General features: G+C 52.6%; 1 protein-coding gene across 1 annotated transcript; it reads right to left on the minus strand.

The window, feature by feature from the left end:
• Window positions 1–1,834: 1,834 nt before the first annotated feature.
• Window positions 1,835–12,110, minus strand: SOX15 (SRY-box transcription factor 15). The gene is made up of 2 exons (XM_063930665.1): window positions 11,659–12,110; window positions 1,835–2,490 (listed from the first exon to the last, which is right to left on the minus strand). Exons 1-2 carry the CDS (start codon window positions 12,048–12,050, stop codon window positions 2,316–2,318), a joined length of 567 nt encoding a protein of 188 aa, XP_063786735.1. The 5' UTR covers window positions 12,051–12,110; the 3' UTR covers window positions 1,835–2,315.
• Window positions 12,111–20,173: the final 8,063 nt, after the last annotated feature.

Genomic DNA, 20,173 nt, shown 5'->3' on the forward strand with positions numbered 1-20,173 from the left:
TTACAGTATACTGACCATTTCCGTCACCACTCATCTCCCTACTGGATTATACTCAATCTGGTTTCTCCCACCAATCCACAGAAATTGGGCTCATTAGGAAACAAAAAAAAAAAACATTGATCACCCTAATATCCCTGCAAATGCTCCCTTACTTTGGCATCCACAATACACCATCTGTGGGGCCTCCAACACATACTGTCTAAACCAGGCATGTCCAACCTGCGGCCCTCCAGCTGTTGAGAAACTACACATCCCAGCATGCCCTGACACAGCTTTAGCATTCTCTGACAGCAAAACAGTGTCAGGGCATGCTGGGATATGTAGTTTCACAACAGCTGGAGGGCCGCAGGTTGGACATGCCTGGTCTAAACAAAGTAAACCACGAGATTACTACATCACTGTTCATCACATTCCAAATATATTCTTTTAAACAGCCACTGTACCTATAGGCGCGGTCTTCTCTTCACCTACACCAGGCATGTCCAAACTGCGGCCCTCCAGCTGTTGAGAAACTATATATCCCAGCATGCCCCGTTTTGTTGTCAGAGAATGCTAAAGCTGTGTCAGGGCATGCTGGGATGTGGAGTTTCTCAACAGCTGGAAGGCCGCAGTTTGGACATGCCTGACCTACACGATCTCCAGGTCATTTCCACCTGGAAATAATCATCTTAATCAATGTGTCCTCACACAAGAGGTTCCGCTTTCCCTCCTATCTAGATCAGAGGTTCTCAAAGCACCTCAACAATCCAGGCTTTATGCTCAACCAAAGGGGTCTTAATTAGTGCCTCAGTCACTTTGATTTAACCATCTGTGCTGAGCCATTAGATATACTTAAAACCTAGACCTTTGGGGGTGCCTTAAGGACCGGGTTTGAGAACCTCTGATCTAGACACTAACTCCATCAACTTACTCATTCTGCACCATGATTCATTTAATGATCTGCTGCTACTCCCTCAATGAACTACCAACAGACCTCAGAATAAAACCCGTAATACTGATCCAATCTAGATGTCCATCCATAGCTCTTATCCCACACCCAGGCCTGACCTCACCCACAAAAACTCCCTCAGGTGCCGGCTACGCTGCTTCATGGGTCTACTAGTGCCTTCCTCTCTTAAACTCATCCCATATCTCATTACTGCTTTATGAGGTGTTTTCCCACAGTTGGCTCATCTGGTCAGACAGCTTTACCCTCCTTTTATTCCACCATGTGCTGTTTGAGTCAATGTATAACATGAAGACAGATGGGCAAATGAGTCAGAGCTGGAGAACAGCATGGGCCCGATTCAGCCCGCTTTCTTTTGCCGCAGTCGCATCTGCGTATTTATGCAGATTACACTACAAAGTCCATCCCTGATGTACATCTGGGCATCCGATGGTGCAAGGACCGAGATCTTTACTCCATTGACATTTTCACCCATCCTGGTGCACTCTCTCCATTTGGGTATGGCCTCCTAGGTGGGAGCGACTGCGTACAAAGACGCTGAACCAAATAGCGGCACTTCCATAAGACGCAAAATCTCCGTGCGTCACTGTCCAAGAACATATCTCAGATTTTTGCATCTAAAGTGGATTGGGGGCTTTGTGCCACCAAAATCGGGATGCATGCGCAGAAGATCATCTGACAGCGCGAATATCGGCGTAACGTGCAACTCAGGGCGTACATGAACATCTTCATAAAGAAAAATAATAAGATTTGCGTTTCATGTAGTTCATATAGACTGTAAGCTCTACTGGCATGGTCACAAGGTACACAGCATGGCGGCTATCTACAAAATGTGAAAAGTATAACAAAAAAAGTACAAGGCTCAGAGAATAATACCGCCTAACACGGTTAATTTCCTATTACTTTAATAATTCACTACAAAAAATACAAATTTCATTAAAAAAATCTAGAGTGTAAAATACCAGTAACACAGTGTTTGAGACTTCAGTCGTACTTCTAGACCTCAGAGGCGTCAGTCCTTCCGGGGTTCATACACTATCGGCTAGCAGCCAGAAGCCCCCCTAGAACTACACAGCTGCCCTGACATTAAGGCTCCCCCGTACACACGCCGTATGGCTCAGCTCAGGAGATTCTAACCTATGAAAGGTCTTATATGATTTCTATAGGGACTTTAATGCCCCCCATCGATGTGCACCTCCTAGGAGCATATGCTATGACGCACATACATAGTCTCCAGCCTATATAAACCGCGCAGCATCTCTGACTACAGTCCTTGGAACCGAGGACGCTGGTGACCCTCATGAGAAGGTAGCGAGGGGTCCACACAACCCAATTCTATTCCTTGGTATGATGTCCAGTGCTCCTCAGGTCATAGACTGGTAAGAGATCCTCCGCTCTCCACCTCCACCGTTGGGTAGTGGACTTGTGGGCGAATGCCCCTCCGCTCCCCGTAATCATAGAGTCCAAATCCGTACAGTGCAGAAACGTCGCTGATGGGAGGGGGAAGGAGGTCCGTCCTGGGCGGGCCGTGGTAAGGCAAGTAACTGGAAGAGACAGATGGGGACCATGAGACAGGGCGTCACTGAAGTGTAATACAGTATAGCACCCTACAAATATGCAGAGCAAACCACAGCTGGAGCTCAATTCAATCCCTCCAGCCCCCCACCCAATAACTAAGAGCTGCATCGAACCGATACCAGGAGAAGAAGTGGGGTACTGTGCTCATATTCATTAGTATGTACATATGGGCACGGGGGAGGAATATATTACAGTCAGGGTGCCTATCCGCGACAAGAACGTAGTCACCCAGAGCGCGGGGGGAGATATATTACAGTCAGGGGCCTCATCCTCCAGAGTAACAGGAACGTAGTCACCCAGAGCGCGGGGGGAGGGGGGGGGATATATTATAGTCAGGGGCCTCATCCTCCAGAGTAACGGGATCGTAGTCACCCAGAGCGCAGGGGGGGGAAGGGGATATATTATAGTCAGGGGCCTCATCCTCCAGAGTAACAGGAACGTAGTCACCCAGAGCGCGGGGGGATATATTATAGTCAGGGGCCTCATCCTCCAGAGTAACAGGAACGTAGTCACCCAGAGCGCGCGGGGGGGGGGGGGGGATATATTACAGTCACGGGCCTCATCCTCCAGAGTAACAGGAACGTAGTCACCCAGAGCGCGGGGGGGGGGGAATATATTACAGTCAGGGGCCTCATCCTCCAGAGTAACAGGAACGTAGTCACCCAGAGCGCGGGGGGGGGGGGGGGGATATATTACAGTCAGGGGCCTCATCCTCCAGAGTAACAGGAACGTAGTCACCCAGAGCGCGGGGGGGGGGGGATATATTACAGTCAGGGGCCTCATCCTCCAGAGTAACGGGATCGTAGTCACCCAGAGCGCGGGGGGGGGGGGGGGGGGGGGGGGGATATATTACAGTCAGGGGCCTCATCCTCCACAGTAACGGGATCGTAGTCACCCAGAGCGCGGGGGGGGGGGGGGGGGATATATTACAGTCGGGGGCCTCATCCTCCAGAGTAACAGGATCGTAGTCACCCAGAGTGCGGGGGGGGGGGAATATATTACAGTCAGGGGCCTCATCCTCCAGAGTAACAGGAACGTAGTCACCCAGAGCGCGGGGGGGGGGGGGGGGGATATATTACAGTCAGGGGCCTCATCCTCCAGAGTAACAGGAACGTAGTCACCCAGAGCGCGGCGGGGGGGGGATATATTACAGTCAGGGGCCTCATCCTCCAGAGTAACAGGAACGTAGTCACCCAGAGCGCGGGGGGGGGGGGGGGGGGATATATTACAGTCAGGGGCCTCATCCTCCAGAGTAACGGGATCGTAGTCACCCAGAGCGCGGCGGGGGGGGGGGGATATATTACAGTCAGGGGCCTCATCCTCCAGAGTAACAGGAACGTAGTCACCCAGAGCGCGGGGGGGGGGGGGGGGGGGGGGATATATTACAGTCAGGGGCCTCATCCTCCAGAGTAACAGGAACGTAGTCACCCAGAGCGCGGGGGGGGGGGGATATATTACAGTCAGGGGCCTCATCCTCCAGAGTAACGGGATCGTAGTCACCCAGAGTGCGAGGGGGGGGGGGGGGGGAATATATTACAGTCAGGGGCCTCATCCTCCAGAGTAACAGGAACGTAGTCACCCAAAGCGCGGGGGGGGGGGGGGGGGATATATTACAGTCAGTTGCCTCATCCTCCAGAGTAACAGGAACGTAGTCACCCAGAGCGCGGGGGGGGGGGGGGGGGAGATATATTATAGTCAGGGGCCTCATCCTCCAGAGTAACGGGATCGTAGTCACCCAGAGCGCGGGGGGGGGGGGATATATTATAGTCAGGGACCTCATCCTCCACAGTAACAGGATCGTAGTCACGCAGAGCGCGGGGGGGGGGGGGGGATATATTACAGTCAGGGGCCTCATCCTCCAGAGTAACGGGATCGTAGTCACCCAGAGCGCGGGGGGGGGGGATATATTATAGTCAGGGGCCTCATCCTCCAGAGTAACGGGATCGTAGTCACCCAGAGCGCGGGGGGGGGGGGATATATTACAGTCAGGGGCCTCATCCTCCAGAGTAACGGGATCGTAGTCACCCAGAGCGCGGGGGGGGGGGGGGGGGATATATTATAGTCAGGGGCCTCATCCTCCAGAGTAACGGGATCGTAGTCACCCAGAGTGCGGGGGGGGGGGGGGGGGGATATATTATAGTCAGGGGCCTCATCCTCCAGAGTAACGGGAACGTAGTCACCCAGAGCGCGGGGGGGGGGGGGGATATATTACAGTCAGGGGCCTCATCCTCCACAGTAACGGGAACGTAGTCACCCAGAGCGCGGGGGGGGGGGGGGGAATATATTACAGTCAGGGGCCTCATCCTCCACAGTAATAGGAACGTAGTCACCCAGAGCGCGGGGGGGGGGGGGATATATTACAGTCAGGGGCCTCATCCTCCAGAGTAACAGGAACGTAGTCACCCAGAGCGGGGGGGGGGGGGGGAGATATATTACAGTCAGGGGCCTCATCCTCCAGAGTAACAGGAACGTAGTCACCCAGAGCGGGGGGGGGGGGGGGGGGGGGGGGGAGATATATTACAGTCAGGGGCCTCATCCTCCAGAGTAACGGGATCGTAGTCACCCAGAGCGCGGGGGGAGGGGGGGGGGGATATATTACAGTCAGGGGCCTCATCCTCCAGAGTAACAGGAACGTAGTCACCCAGAGCGCGGGGGGGGGGGGGGATATATTATAGTCAGGGGCCTCATCCTCCAGAGTAACGGGATCGTAGTCACCCAGAGCGCGGGGGGGGGGGGGGGATATATTACAGTCAGGGGCCTCATCCTCCAGAGTACCAGGAACGTAGTCACCCAGAGCGCCGGGGGGGGGGGGGGGGGGGGATATATTACAGTCAGGGGCCTCATCCTCCACAGTAACGGGATCGTAGTCACCCAGAGCGCGGGGGGGGGGGGGGGGGATATATTACAGTCAGGGGCCTCATCCTCCAGAGTAACAGGATCGTAGTCACCCAGAGCGCGGGGGGGGGGGGGGGGGATATATTATAGTCAGGGGCCTCATCCTCCAGAGTAACAGGAACGTAGTCACCCAGAGCGCGGGGGGGGGGGGGGATATATTACAGTCAGGGGCCTCATCCTCCAGAGTAACAGGAACGTAGTCACCCAGAGCGCGGGGGGGGGGGGATATATTACAGTCAGGGGCCTCATCCTCCAGAGTAACGGGATCGTAGTCACCCAGAGCGCGGGGGGGGGGGGATATATTACAGTCAGGGGCCTCATTCTCCAGAGTAACAGGAACGTAGTCACCCAGAGCGCGGGGGGGGGGGGGATATATTACAGTCAGGGGCCTCATCCTCCAGAGTAACAGGAACGTAGTCACCCAGAGCGCGGGGGGGGGGGGGGGGATATATTATAGTCAGGGGCCTCATCCTCCAGAGTAACGGGATCGTAGTCACCCAGAGCGCGGGGGGGGGGGATATATTATAGTCAGGGGCCTCATCCTCCAGAGTAACGGGATCGTAGTCACCCAGAGCGCGGGGGGGGGGATACATTACAGTCAGGGGCCTCATCCTCCAGAGTAACAGGAACGTAGTCACCCAGAGCGCGGGGGGAGGGGGGGGGGGGATATATTATAGTCAGGGGCCTCATCCTCCAGAGTAACGGGATCGTAGTCACCCAGAGCGCGGGGGGGGGGGGGGGGGGATATATTACAGTCAGGGGCCTCATCCTCCAGAGTAACAGGAACGTAGTCACCCAGAGCGCGGGGGGGGGGGGGGGGGGGGGGGATATATTACAGTCAGGGGCCTCATCCTCCAGAGTAACGGGATCGTAGTCACCCAGAGCGCGGGGGGGGGGGATATATTATAGTCAGGGGCCTCATCCTCCAGAGTAACAGGAACGTAGTCACCCAGAGCGCGGGGGGAGGGGGATATATTATAGTCAGGGGCCTCATCCTCCAGAGTAACGGGATCGTAGTCACCCAGAGCGTGGGGGGGGGGGGGGGATATATTACAGTCAGGGGCCTCATCCTCCAGAGTAACAGGAACGTAGTCACCCAGAGCGCGGGGGGGCGGGGGGGACTGGATATATTACAGTCAGGGACCTCATCCTCCAGAGTAACGGGATCGTAGTCACCCAGAGCGCGGGGGGGGGGGGGGGGAGGGGGGGGGGGATATATTACAGTCAGGGACCTCATCCTCCAGAGTAACGGGATCGTAGTCACCCAGAGCGCGGGGGGGGGGGGGGGGGGGATATATTACAGTCAGGGGCCTCATCCTCCACAGTAACGGGAACGTAGTCACCCAGAGCGCGGGGGGGGGGGGGGATATATTACAGTCAGGGGCCTCATCCTCCAGAGTAACGGGATCGTAGTCACCCAGAGCGCGGGGGGGGGGGATATATTATAGTCAGGGGCCTCATCCTCCAGAGTAACGGGAACGTAGTCACCCAGAGCGCGGGGGGGGATATATTATAGTCAGGGGCCTCATCCTCCAGAGTAACGGGATCGTAGTCACCCAGAGCGCGGGGGGGGGGGGGGGGATATATTACAGTCAGGGACCTCATCCTCCAGAGTAACGGGAACGTAGTCACCCAGAGCGCGGGGGGGGGGGGGGGGGGGATATATTATAGTCAGGGGCCTCATCCTCCAGAGTAACGGGATCGTAGTCACCCAGAGCGCGGGGGGGGGGGGGGGGGATATATTACAGTCAGGGACCTCATCCTCCAGAGTAACGGGATCGTAGTCACCCAGAGCGCGGGGGGGGGGGGGGGGGGGGATATATTACAGTCAGGGACCTCATCCTCCAGAGTAACAGGATCGTAGTCACCCAGAGCGCGGGGGGGGGGGGGGGATATATTACAGTCAGGGGCCTCATCCTCCAGAGTAACAGGAACGTAGTCACCCAGAGCGCGGGGGGGGGGGGATATATTACAGTCAGGGACCTCATCCTCCAGAGTAACGGGATCGTAGTCACCCAGAGCGCGGGGGGGGGGATATATTACAGTCAGGGACCTCATCCTCCAGAGTAACGGGATCGTAGTCACCCAGAGCGCGGGGGGGGGGGGGGGGGGGGGGGGGGGGGGATATATTACAGTCAGGGGCCTCATCCTCCAGAGTAACGGGATCGTAGTCACCCAGAGCGCGGGGGGGGGGGCGGGAGGGGTATATTACAGTCAGGGGCCTCATCCTCCAGAGTAACGGGATCGTAGTCACCCAGAGCGCGGGGGGGGGGGGGGGAATATATGACAGTCAGGGGCCTCATCCTCCAGAGTAACGGGATCGTAGTCACCCAGAGTGCGGGGGGGGGGGGGGGGGGGATATATTACAGTCAGGGGCCTCATCCTCCAGAGTAACAGGAACGTAGTCACCCAGAGCGCAGGGGGGGGGGGGGGATATATTACAGTCAGGGGCCTCATCCTCCACAGTAACGGGATCGTAGTCACCCAGAGCGCGCGGGGGGGGGGGATATATTACAGTCAGGGGCCTCATCCTCCAGAGTAACGGGATCGTAGTCACCCAGAGTGCGGGGGGGGGGGGGGGGGGGGGGATATATTACAGTCAGGGGCCTCATCCTCCACAGTAACAGGAACGTAGTCACCCAGAGCGCGGGGGAGGGGGGGGGGGGGGGGGGGAGATATATTACAGTCAGGGGCCTCATCCTCCAGAGTAACAGGAACGTAGTCACCCAGAGCGCAGGGGGGGGGGGGGGATATATTACAGTCAGGGGCCTCATCCTCCACAGTAACGGGATCGTAGTCACCCAGAGCGCGCGGGGGGGGGGGGATATATTACAGTCAGGGGCCTCATCCTCCAGAGTAACAGGAACGTAGTCACCCAGAGCGCGGGGGGGGGGGGGAGGGATATATTACAGTCAGGGGCCTCATCCTCCACAGTAACGGGATCGTAGTCACCCAGAGCGGGGGGATATATTACAGTCAGGGGGATGTGGGATTGCTGGCAAATGGGGCATTTGATATTGAGGGTACAGGCAGAAGGTTGGGGATGATATAGGGAGGAAAATAGAAGGAATTACTGGCAGAGAGGGCAGATGATGTAGTGGGGTATACGGAGAGGGAGCAGATGATGTAGGGGGGTATATGGAGAGGGGGCAGATGATATAGGGGTGTATATAAAGAGGAGGGCAGATGATACAGGGGGTATAGGCAGATGATATAGGGGGGTATAGGGAGAGGGGGCAGATGATGTTGGGGGTATAGGCAGAGGGGGGCAGATATAGGTGGTACATGGAGAGGGGGGCAGTTGATGTTGGGGGTATATGGAGAGGGGGCAGTTGGTGTTGGGGGGAATATGGAGATGGAACAGATGATGTAGGGGGGTATATGAGAGGGAGCCTGACGTAGGGGGGTATATGGAGAGGGGAGCAGATGATGTAGGGGGTATATGGAGAGGGGGCAGATGATATAGTGGTGTATATGCAGAGGGGGCAGATGATATAGTGGGGTATATGGAGAGGGGGGCAGATTATATAGTGGGGTATATGGAGAGGGGGGCAGATGATGTAGTGGGGTATATGCAGAGGGGGGCAGATGATGTAGGGTTATATGGAGAGGGGGCAGATGATATAGGGGTGTATATAAAGAGGAGGGCAGATGATACAGGGGGTATAGGCAGATATAGGGGGTATAGGTAGAGGGGGCAGATGATATAGGGGGTATAGGGAGAGGGGCAGATGATGTTGGGGGTATAGGCAGAGGGGGGCAGATATAGGTGGTACATGGAGAGGGGGGCAGTTGATGTAGGGGGTATATGGAGAGGGGGCAGATGATATAGTGGTGTATATGCAGAGGGGGCAGATGATATAGTGGGGTATATGGAGAGGGGGCAGATGATATAGTGGTGTATATGCAGAGGGGGCAGATGATATAGTGGTGTATATGGAGAGGGGGGCAGATTATATAGTGGTGTATATGCAGAGGGGGGCAGATGATGTAGTGGGGTATATGCAGAGGGGGGCAGATGATGTAGTGGGGTATATGCAGAGGGGGGCAGATGATGTAGTGGGGTATATGCAGAGGGGGGCAGATGATGTAGTGGGGTATATGCAGAGGGGGGCAAATGATGTAGTGGGGTATATGCAGAGGGGGGCAAATGATGTAGTGGGGTATATGCAGAGGGGGCAGATGATGTAGTGGGGTATATGCAGAGGGGGCAGATGATGTAGGGGGTATATGCAGAGGGGGGCAGATGATGTAGGGGGTATATGGATAGGGGGGCAGATGATGTAGGGGGTATATGGATAGGGGGGCAGATGATGTAGGGTTATATGGAGAGGGGGGCAGATGATGTAGGGTTATATGGAGAGGGGGCAGATGATGTAGGGTTATATGGAGAGGGGGCAGATGTAGGGTTATATGGAGAGGGGGCAGATGATATAGGGGTGTATATAAAGAGGAGGGCAGATGATACAGGGGGTATAGGCAGATGATATAGGGGGGTATAGGGAGAGGGGGCAGATGTTGGGGTATAGGCAGAGGGGGTCATATATAGGTGGTACATGGAGAGGGGGGCAGTTGATGTAGGAGGGTATATGGAGAGGTGGGGCAGATGATGTAGGAGGGTATATGGAGAGGGTGGTAGATGATATAGGGGTATATGGAGAGGGGGGCAGATGATATAGGGTACATGTAGTGAGGTATATGGAGAGGGGGGGCAGATGATGTAGTGATGGAGAGGGGGGGGCAGATGCTGTGGTGGGGTATATGGAGAGGGGGGGCAGATGCTGTGGTGGGGTATATGGAGAGGGGGGCAGATGCTGTGGTGGGGTATATGGAGAGGGGGGCAGATGCTGTGGTGGGGTAAATGGAGAGGGGGGCAGATGCTGTGGTGGGGTATATGGAGAGGGGGGCAGATGCTGTAGTGGGGTATATGGAGAGGGGGGCAGATGCTGTAGTGGGGTATATGGAGAGGGGGGCAGATGCTGTAGTGGGGTATATGGAGAGGGGGGCAGATGCTGTAGTGGGGTATATGGAGAGGGGGGCAGATGCTGTAGTGGGGTATATGGAGAGGGGGGCAGATGCTGTAGTGGGGTATATGGAGAGGGGGGCAGATGCTGTAGTGGGGTATATGGAGAGGGGGGCAGATGCTGTAGTGGGGTATATGGAGAGGGGGGCAGATGCTGTAGTGGGGTATATGGAGAGGGGGGCAGATGCTGTAGTGGGGTATATGGAGAGGGGGGCAGATGCTGTAGTGGGGTATATGGAGAGGGGGGCAGACATAGGGGTATATGGAGAGGGGGCAGATGATGTACGGGGTATATGGTGAGGGGGCAGATGATGTAGTGAAGTATATGGAGAGGGGGGGCAGATGATTTATATGGAGAGGGGGGGCAGATGATTTATATGGAGAGGGGGGGCAGATGATTTATATGGAGAGGGGGGGCAGATTTATATGGAGGGGGGCAGATGATTTATATGGAGGGGGGGGGCAGATGATTTATATGGAGAGGGGGGGGGGCAGATGATGTAGTGGGGTATATGGAGAGGGGGGGGGGGGGGGGGCAGATGATGTAGTGGGGTATATGGAGAGGGGGCAGATTATATAGGGGTATATGGAGAGGGGACAGATTATGTATATGGAGAGGGGGGCAGATTATGTATATGGAGAGGGGGGCAGATTATGTAGGGGGTATATGGAGAGGGGGGCAGATTATGTATATGGAGAGGGGGCAGATTATGTTGGGGGTATATGGAGAGGGGGGCAGATGATGTAGTGGGGTATATGGAGAGGGGGCAGGTGATGTATATGGAGAGGGGGCAGATGATGTAGTGGGGTATATGGAGAGGGGGGCAGATATAGGGGTATATGGAGAGGGGGCAGATGATGTATATGGAGAGGGGGCAGATGATGTAGTGGGGTATATGGAGAGGGGGCAGGTGATGTATATGGAGAGCGGGCAGATGATGTAGTGGGGTATATGGAGAGATGATATAGGGGTATATGGAGAGGGGGGCAGATTATGTATATGGAGAGGGGGCAGATTATGTAGGGGGTATATGGAGAGGGGGCAGATTATGTAGGGGGTATATGGAGAGGGGGGCAGATTATGTATATGGAGAGGGGGGCATATTATGTAGGGGGTATATGGAGAGGGGGCAGATGTAGTGGGGTATATGGAGAGGGGGGCAGATGATATAGGGGTATATGGAGAGGGGGCAGATGATGTTGGGGGATCACCGACCTATAGGGGTCCTGGTAGCCGGCGTACTGCTGCCTCTCTGCCCCCATGATGTCCCGGGGCTGGGGGGCCGCTCCCCCCTCCTCCTGCAGCTGGGGCCCGGGGGGCCCCTCCCGCTTCTCCTTCCGCTTCTTGCGGGGGGCGTACTTGTAGCCCGGGTAGTCCCGGGCGTGCTGCGCCCGCAGCCGCTTGGCCTCCTCCCGGTAGGGCCTCCGCTCGTCCTCGGCCAGCCCCCGCCACACCTCCCCCAGCCGCCGGCTGATCTCCGAGTTGTGCATCTTCGGGTGGCGGGCGGACACCCGCTTCCGCTCCTCGCTGGACCACACCATGAAGGCGTTCATCGGGCGCTTCACCGTGCCGGGGGCCGGCGGCTGTGGCGGGGGCGCCGCGTCCATCCTCCTCCGTCTCCTCAGCCGGCTGCTGCCGCCACCCGGGCTGCTGGAGTAATGTGCCCCCGGGAGCCAATCACAGGCCGGCAGCGCCCCCAGCCCGCCACTCAGGGGGCACCTCTGCCCCACCCACTGCCCCGCCCCCTGCACCTGGCTGCTGCTGCTGCTGCCGCCCGCGCTATGTACTGTGTGTCATATATACCCCCAGTGTCAGGTGTCCTATATACCCCCAGTGTCAGGTGTTCTATATATACCCCCAGTGTCAGGTGTTATATATACCCCCAGTGTCAGGTGTCCTATATACCCCCAGTGTCAGGTGTTCTATATATACCCCCAGTGTCAGGTGTCATATATACCCCCAGTGTCAGGTGTTATATATACCCCTAGTGTCAGGTGTCATATATAACCCCAGTGCCAGGTGATATATATATATACCCCCCAGTGCCAGGTGTTCTACATACCCCCAGTGACAGGTGTTCTATATACCCCCAGTGCCAGGTGATCTATATATACCCCCAGTGTCAGGTGTTCTATATATACCCCCAGTGTCAGGTGTTATAGATACCCCCAGTGCCAGGTGTTCTATATATACCCCCAGTGTCAGGTATCATATATACCCCCAGTGCCAGGTGTCACATATACCCCCAGTGCTAGGTGTTCTATATACCCCCAGTGCCAGGTGTTCTATATATACCCCCCAGTGCCAGGTGATATATATACCCCCAGTGCCAGGTGTTCTATATACCCCCAGTGACAGGTGTTCTATATATACACCCAGTGCCAGATGTTCTATATATACCCCCAGTGTCAGGTGTCACATATACTCCCAGTGCTAGGTGTTCTATGTACCCCTAGTGTCAGGTGTTCTATATACCCCCAGTGCCAGGTGATCTATATATCCCTAGTGCCAGGTGTTCTATATACCCCCAGTGACAGGTGTTCTATATATACCCCCAGTGTCAGGTATCATATATACCCCTGGTGCCAGGTGTTCTGTATACCCCCAGTGCCAGGTGTTCTATATACCCCCAGTGCCAGGTGATCTATATATCCCCAGTGCCAGGTGTTCTCTATATACCCCCAGTGTCAGGTGTTCTGTATATACCCCCAGTGTCAGGTGTTCCCCAGTGTCAGGTGTTATATATACCCTCAGTGCCAGGTGTTATATATACCCTCAGTGCCATGTGTTCCATATATACCCCCAATGTCAGGTGTCATATAGACCCCCAGTGTCAGGTGTCACATATACCCCCAGTGCTAGGTGTTCTATATACCCCCAGTGACAGGTGTTCTATATATACCCCCAGTGCCAGGTGTTTAATATATACCCCCAGTGTCAGGTGTCACATATACTCCCAGTGCTAGGTGTTCTATGTACCCCTAGTGTCAGGTGTTCTATATACCCCCAGTGCCAGGTGATCTATATATCCCCAGTGCCAGGTGTTCTATATACCCCCAGTGTCAGGTGTCCTATATACCCCCAGTGTCAGGTGTCCTATATACCCCCGGTGACAGGTGTTATATATACCCCCGGGGACAGGTGTTACCCCCAGTGTCAGGTGTCATATATACCCCCAGTGTCAGGTGTTCTATATATATCCCCAGTGTCAGGTGCTATATATATATATATATATTATATCCCCAGTGTCAAGTGTTACCCCCAGTGTCAGGTGTTCTATATACCCCCAGTGCCAGGTGTTCTATATTCCCCCAGTGTCAGGTGTTCTATATACCCCCAGTGTCAGGTGTTGTATATACCCCCAGTGTCAGGTGTCCTATATACCCCCAGTGTCAGGTGTTATATATACCCCTAGGGTCAGGTGTTTTATATACCCCCAGTGTCAGGTGTCATATATACCCCGGGGACAGATGTTATATAGACCCCCAGTGTCAGGTGTCATATATAACCCCGGGGTCAGGTGTCATATATACCGCCAGTGTCAGGTGTTATATATACCCCCAGTGTCAGGTGTTATATATACCCCCGGGGTCAGGTGTCATATATCCCGCCAGTGTCAGGTGTCCTATATACCCCCAGTGTCAGGTGTTATATATACCCCCAGTGTCAGGTGTTATATATACCGCCAGTGTCAGGTGTTATATATACCCCCAGTGTCAGGTGTCATATATACCCCGGGGACAGATATCATATAGACCCCCTGTGTCAGGTGTCATTCACATGTACCCCCAGTGCCAGGTGTCCTATTAGGGGTACAAAGTGCGCCATTTTAGAAAATTGATCCACGATAACCTAGAAAATAGAGATGAATGAGCCCATTTAAGAAGTTGCTTCCGAAGATTTGAGGCAACGAAGGTCTTCCCTTTGGGAGGTACTGGACTTGCTTTAGCTGAAGCTTTGGTTTTCAGAAGAAGAGTCATCTTCCTGGAGATAGAGCGGGAGAGGGCGTCCGCTTTTTCATTTTGCGATCCCGGACTGTAAGTGAGTTTAAAGTTGAATTTGGAGAAGAACTGATACCATCGGCTTGACGAGGACAGCAACACTGTAGATTCTTTAGGAAGAGGAGATTCCGATGATCCGTATAAAAGGTAATTGGGAACTGAGCTCCAAAAGATAACGCCATTCTTCAAACCTGTAATTTGATTGCAAGTAACTCCTTTTCCCCAATGGGGTAGTTTTTTACCGCAGGGGCAAATTTCCGAGAAAAATAAGCACAAGGATGAAGTTTTTCATCAGGACAGCGTTGAGACAAAACTGCTCCAACCCCCACAGCGGAGGCATCCACTTCCAGGAAGAATTGCCGGGAAACATCTGGCTGCTGGAGTACTGGAGCAGAGGTCAGAACTTGAAAAGCCTGTTTGGCTTCAGATGACCAGAAGTTAGGGTTTGGCCCTTTGCAGGTAAGAGCAGAGATGGAGGCAACCAGAGTGGAGAAACCTCGAATGAACTTTCAGTAGAAATTCGCAAACCCCAGGAAACGTTGCGCGGCTCTGAGAGTCGTTGGTTCATTCCAAGTTAAAATCACTTTAACCTTTTCGGGATCCATCTGAAGACTGGAGCCAGAGATGATATATCCCAGAAACGCTATGGAAGGTACTTCAAAGACGCACTTTTCCAGTTTGCAAAAGAGTTGATGACTTCTCAGACGACGGAGAACTTCCTGCACTTGTTGTCGATGAGTCTGTAAATCTCGGGAGAATATTAAGATGTCGTCAAGATACACTACGACAGACTGGTACAGAAGATCCAGGAATATCTAATTAATGAAGTGCTGGAACACCGCAGGTACATTACTGAGTCCGAATGGCATAACAAGATACTCGTAATGTCCGTCTCGAGTATTAAAAGCAGTTTTCCACTCGTCGCCTGCTCGTATGCGAATGAGGTTATATGCACCCCTTAAGTCCAATTTAGAAAAAATTGTTGCTCCCTTCACCCGGTCAAAGAGTTCCGTAATTAGGGGTAACGGATATCGATTCTTGATCGTAATGTCATTCAAGCCCCTGTAATCTATGCAGGGACGGAGACCCCCATCGTTTTTCTTGGATACTGTAATGTTGTAGACAGCAGTGGCAGGTTTTCCGGATACTATGGTGCGCTACCTTGCGCAGCGGTGAACTGGAAGCTGACAAGAACTAGTAAAGTCTCTAATGCCGCTAGGATCACTGGAGTGGCACAGTGAGTCTGGAGATGCCAGGATGTAGTGGCAGCGATGGCCCTTTAAATCATCCAGGGAGTCAGGCAGTGCGGGGGATGGTAACTTGCACAGAGTCTATTACCAGCAGGAGATTCTGGAGCTCACTCTAGGCTTAGAGACACCAAAGCACTGACAGCTTGCTAGTGCTGAGAGCTGGAATTTATGCCCAGTGCTTGCAGCTGAGTGGATGAGTGGCTCACATGACGCGGAGAGACTCTCGGTTGGCTCCCAGGGAATCAGCTGACTGGAGACTGTCATGGCGCTGCCCATGGAGGGGAGCAGCGGGAATTCTGGCGTGCTGTGACCTGGACCAACGGCCGCCAGCATGGAGATGCTGGAGTACAATCATGGATGCCGCGGCGAGCAGCAGGACACAGCGAAGATGTGCTTAAACGAGGGATCGCGCCAAAGCTTGCGGCAAAGGGAGCTCAGGTAACCTCCGCTTTGTGACACCTAGTGTCAGGTGGTACCCCCCAGTTTTAGGTGTTATACCCACTGGCTTATTCATGATGGGTGCACACCCTGCACACATTAAGTTAAATACTTACCCTATGGAGTCCCGAGGCGCAGCAGCAGCACTGCCGAAATCACTGGAAAAATGGAGCGGCGCCATTTTCCCCGTGATTCACGCATGCGCAGTAGGAAAATCACTGGGAAAATGGCTGCCACGCCATTTTCCCAGATATCTGCGCATGCACTCTACACAGCGCTGCCAGCTAGAGAGGAGGGGGCCCAAATGGAGCCTGCACATCGGCCTCCTCCTCTCTAGAAATGCCCCTGGTTATACATCTGGTGTCACGTGTTATACTCGGGGTCAGGGGTTATGCCTGTGGTATAACACGTGACCTCCAGGGTATGCCTCTAGTGCAAGGTGTTATACCCCTAGTGTCAGGTGTTATACCCCAATGGTTAGGTGTTATACCCATAGTGTCACGTCAGGTGTTATACCCCAGGTGTCAGGTGTTATAAGTGTTACACCCCTATTGTCAGGCGTTACTCCCCAGGTATCAGGTGTTATACCCCGGGTGCCAGGTATTACTCACCAGGTGTCAAGTGTCATACCCCTGGGGTCAGGTGTCATTCCCTGGGGGTCAGGTATCATACCCTGTGGGTCAGGTGTTATACCCCAGGAGTCAGGTGTTAAACTACTAGTGCAAGGTGTTATCACCGGGTGTCTGGTTTTATACCCCAGATGCCAGGTGATATCTATTGGGAGCCAGGTGCTATTCCCCGGATGCTATGTTGTTTTCCTTGGGTGTCAGGTATTAGTCCACAAGTGCTAGATGCTATTCCCTAAATGTCAGGTGTCATTTACACTTCTACATACCTGTGCCACATCATTACACCTCCCCATACCTGTCCCACATCATTACACCTCTACTTACCTGTCCCCCATCATATACACCTCTACATACCTGTCCCCCATCATATACACTTCTACATACCTGTCCCCCATCATATACACCTCTACATACCTGTCCCCCATCATATACACTTCTACATACCTGTCCCCCATCATTACACCTCTACATACCTGTCCCCCATCATATACACTTCTAAGGCTATAAATACAGAGGAGGATGCCGAGTCTCTTCAGAACGACTTAGTTAAATTAGAAGCATGGGCAGCCAAATGGAGAATGCGCTTCAACACAGACAAGTGTAAGGTAATGCACTGTGGTAACAAGAACAAAAATTACACCTACCTACTAAATGGGGTAAAACTAGGGGATTCTGTACTGGAAAAGGACTTAGGTGTCCTCATAGATAGCAAGCTAAGCAGTAGTACCCAAAGTAGGACTGCAGCAAAGAAGGCTAATAAGATATTAGCATGCATAAAACGGGGTATTGATGCTAGGGACGAGAGTATTATACTCCCATTATATAAATCACTAGTGAGGCCACACCTTGAATACTGTGTACAGTTCTGGGCACCGTACTACAAAAAGGATATCCTGGAGCTTGAAAAGGTACAAAGGAGGGCGACCAAACTAATTAAGGGCATGGAGACGATGGAATACAAGGAAAGGCTTGAAAGACTAGGCATGTTTACATTGGAAAAGCGGAGACTAAGAGGGGATATGATCAACATCTACATATATATATATGGGGACGATACTCAGAGCTTGCGCGGGACCTGTTTTTGGTTAGATCAACACAGAGGACTCGTGGACACTCGCTCAGGTTAGAGGAGAGGAGATTCCGCACAATACGGCGTAAAGGCTTTTTCACGGTAAGGACAATACGTGTTTGGAATTCCCTGCCCGAGGGAGTTGTAATGGCGGAATCTGTCAACACCTTTAAGAATGGGTTAGATAAATTCCTATTGGATAAGGATATCCAGGGGTATGGTGCATAGTCATGCATTATAGTTACTATTTAGTCAAATCATCATGCAGAGGACACCACAAATAGGTTGAACTCGATGGACAATTGTCTTTTTTCAACCTCAGCTACTATGTTACTATGTTACTATGTTACATACCTGTCCCCCATCATTACACCTCTACATACCTGTGCCACATCATTACACCTCCCCATACCTGTCCCACATCATTACACCTCTGCTTACCTGTCCCACATCATATACACCTCTACATACCTGTCTCCCATCATATACACTTCTACATACCTGTCCCCCATCATTACACCTCTACATACCTGTCCTACATCATTACACCTCTACATACCTGTCCCACATCATTACACCTCTATGTACCTGTCCCACATCATTACACCTCTACTTACCTGTCCCACATCATATACACTTCTACATACCTGTCCCCCATCATATACACCTCTACATACCTGTCCCCCATCATATACACTTCTACATACCTGTCCCCTATCATTACACCTCTACATACCTGTCCTACATCATTACACCTCTACATACCTGTCCCACATCATTACACCTCTATGTACCTGTCCCACATCATTACACCTCTACTTACCTGTCCCCCATCATATACACTTCTACATACCTGTCCCCCATCATTACACCTCTACATACCTGTCCTACATCATTACACCTCTATATACCTGTCCCCCATCATTACACCTCTATATACCTGTCCTACATCATCACACCTCTATATACCTGTCCTACATCATCACACCTCCACATACCTGTCCCTACATCATTACACCTCTATGTACCTGTCCCACTTCATTACACCTCTATGTACCTGTCCCACATCATTACACCTCTACATACCTGTCCCACTTCATTACACCTCTATGTACCTGTCCCACATCATTACACCTCTACTTACCTGTCCCACATCATATACACTTCTACATACCTGTCCCCCATCATATACACCTCTACATACCTGTCCCACATCATTACACCTCTATGTACCTGTCCCACATCATTACACCTCTACTTACCTGTCCCACATCATTACACCTCTACATACATGTCCCCCATCATATACACTTCTACATACCTGTCCTACATCATTACACCTCTATATACCTGTCCCCCATCATTACACCTCTATATACCTGTCCTACATCATCACACCTCTATATACCTGTCCTACATCATCACACCTCCACATACCTGTCCCTACATCATTACACCTCTATATACCTGTCCCACATCATTACACCTCTACTTACCTGTCCCACATCATTACACCTCTACATACCTGTCCCACATCATTACACCTCTATGTACCTGTCCCACATCATTACACCTCTACTTACCTGTCCCACATCATATACACTTCTACATACCTGTCCCCCATCATTACACCTCTACATACCTGTCCTACATCATCACACCTCTATATACCTGTCCTACATCATCACACCTCCACATACCTGTCCCTACATCATTACACCTCTATATACCTGTCCCACATCATTACACCTCTACTTACCTGTCCCACATCATTACACCTCTACATACCTGTCCCACTTCATTACACCTCTATGTACCTGTCCCACATCATTACACCTCTACTTACCTGTCCCACATCATATACACTTCTACATACCTGTCCCCCATCATTACACCTCTACATACCTGTCCCCCATCATATACACTTCTACATACCTATCCCCCATCATTACACCTCTACATACCTGTCCTACATCATTACACCTCTATATACCTGTCCCCCATCATTACACCTCTATATACCTGTCCTACATCATCACACCTCCACATACCTGTCCCTACATCATTACACCTCTATATACCTGTCCCCCATCATATACACTTCTACATACCTGTCCCCCATCATTAAACCTCTACATACCTGTCCCCCATCATTACACCTCTACATACCTGTCCTACATCATTACACCTCTATATACCTGTCCCCCATCATTACACCTCTACATACCTGTCCTACATCATTACACCTCCACATACCTGTCCCTACATCATTACACCTCTATATATCTGTCCCCCATCATATACACTTCTACATACCTGTCCCCCATCATTACACCTCTATAT

This window comes from Pseudophryne corroboree, chromosome 6 (assembly GCF_028390025.1).
Source record: "Pseudophryne corroboree isolate aPseCor3 chromosome 6, aPseCor3.hap2, whole genome shotgun sequence".
In the NCBI taxonomy this organism is placed as follows: Eukaryota; Metazoa; Chordata; class Amphibia; order Anura; family Myobatrachidae; genus Pseudophryne; species Pseudophryne corroboree.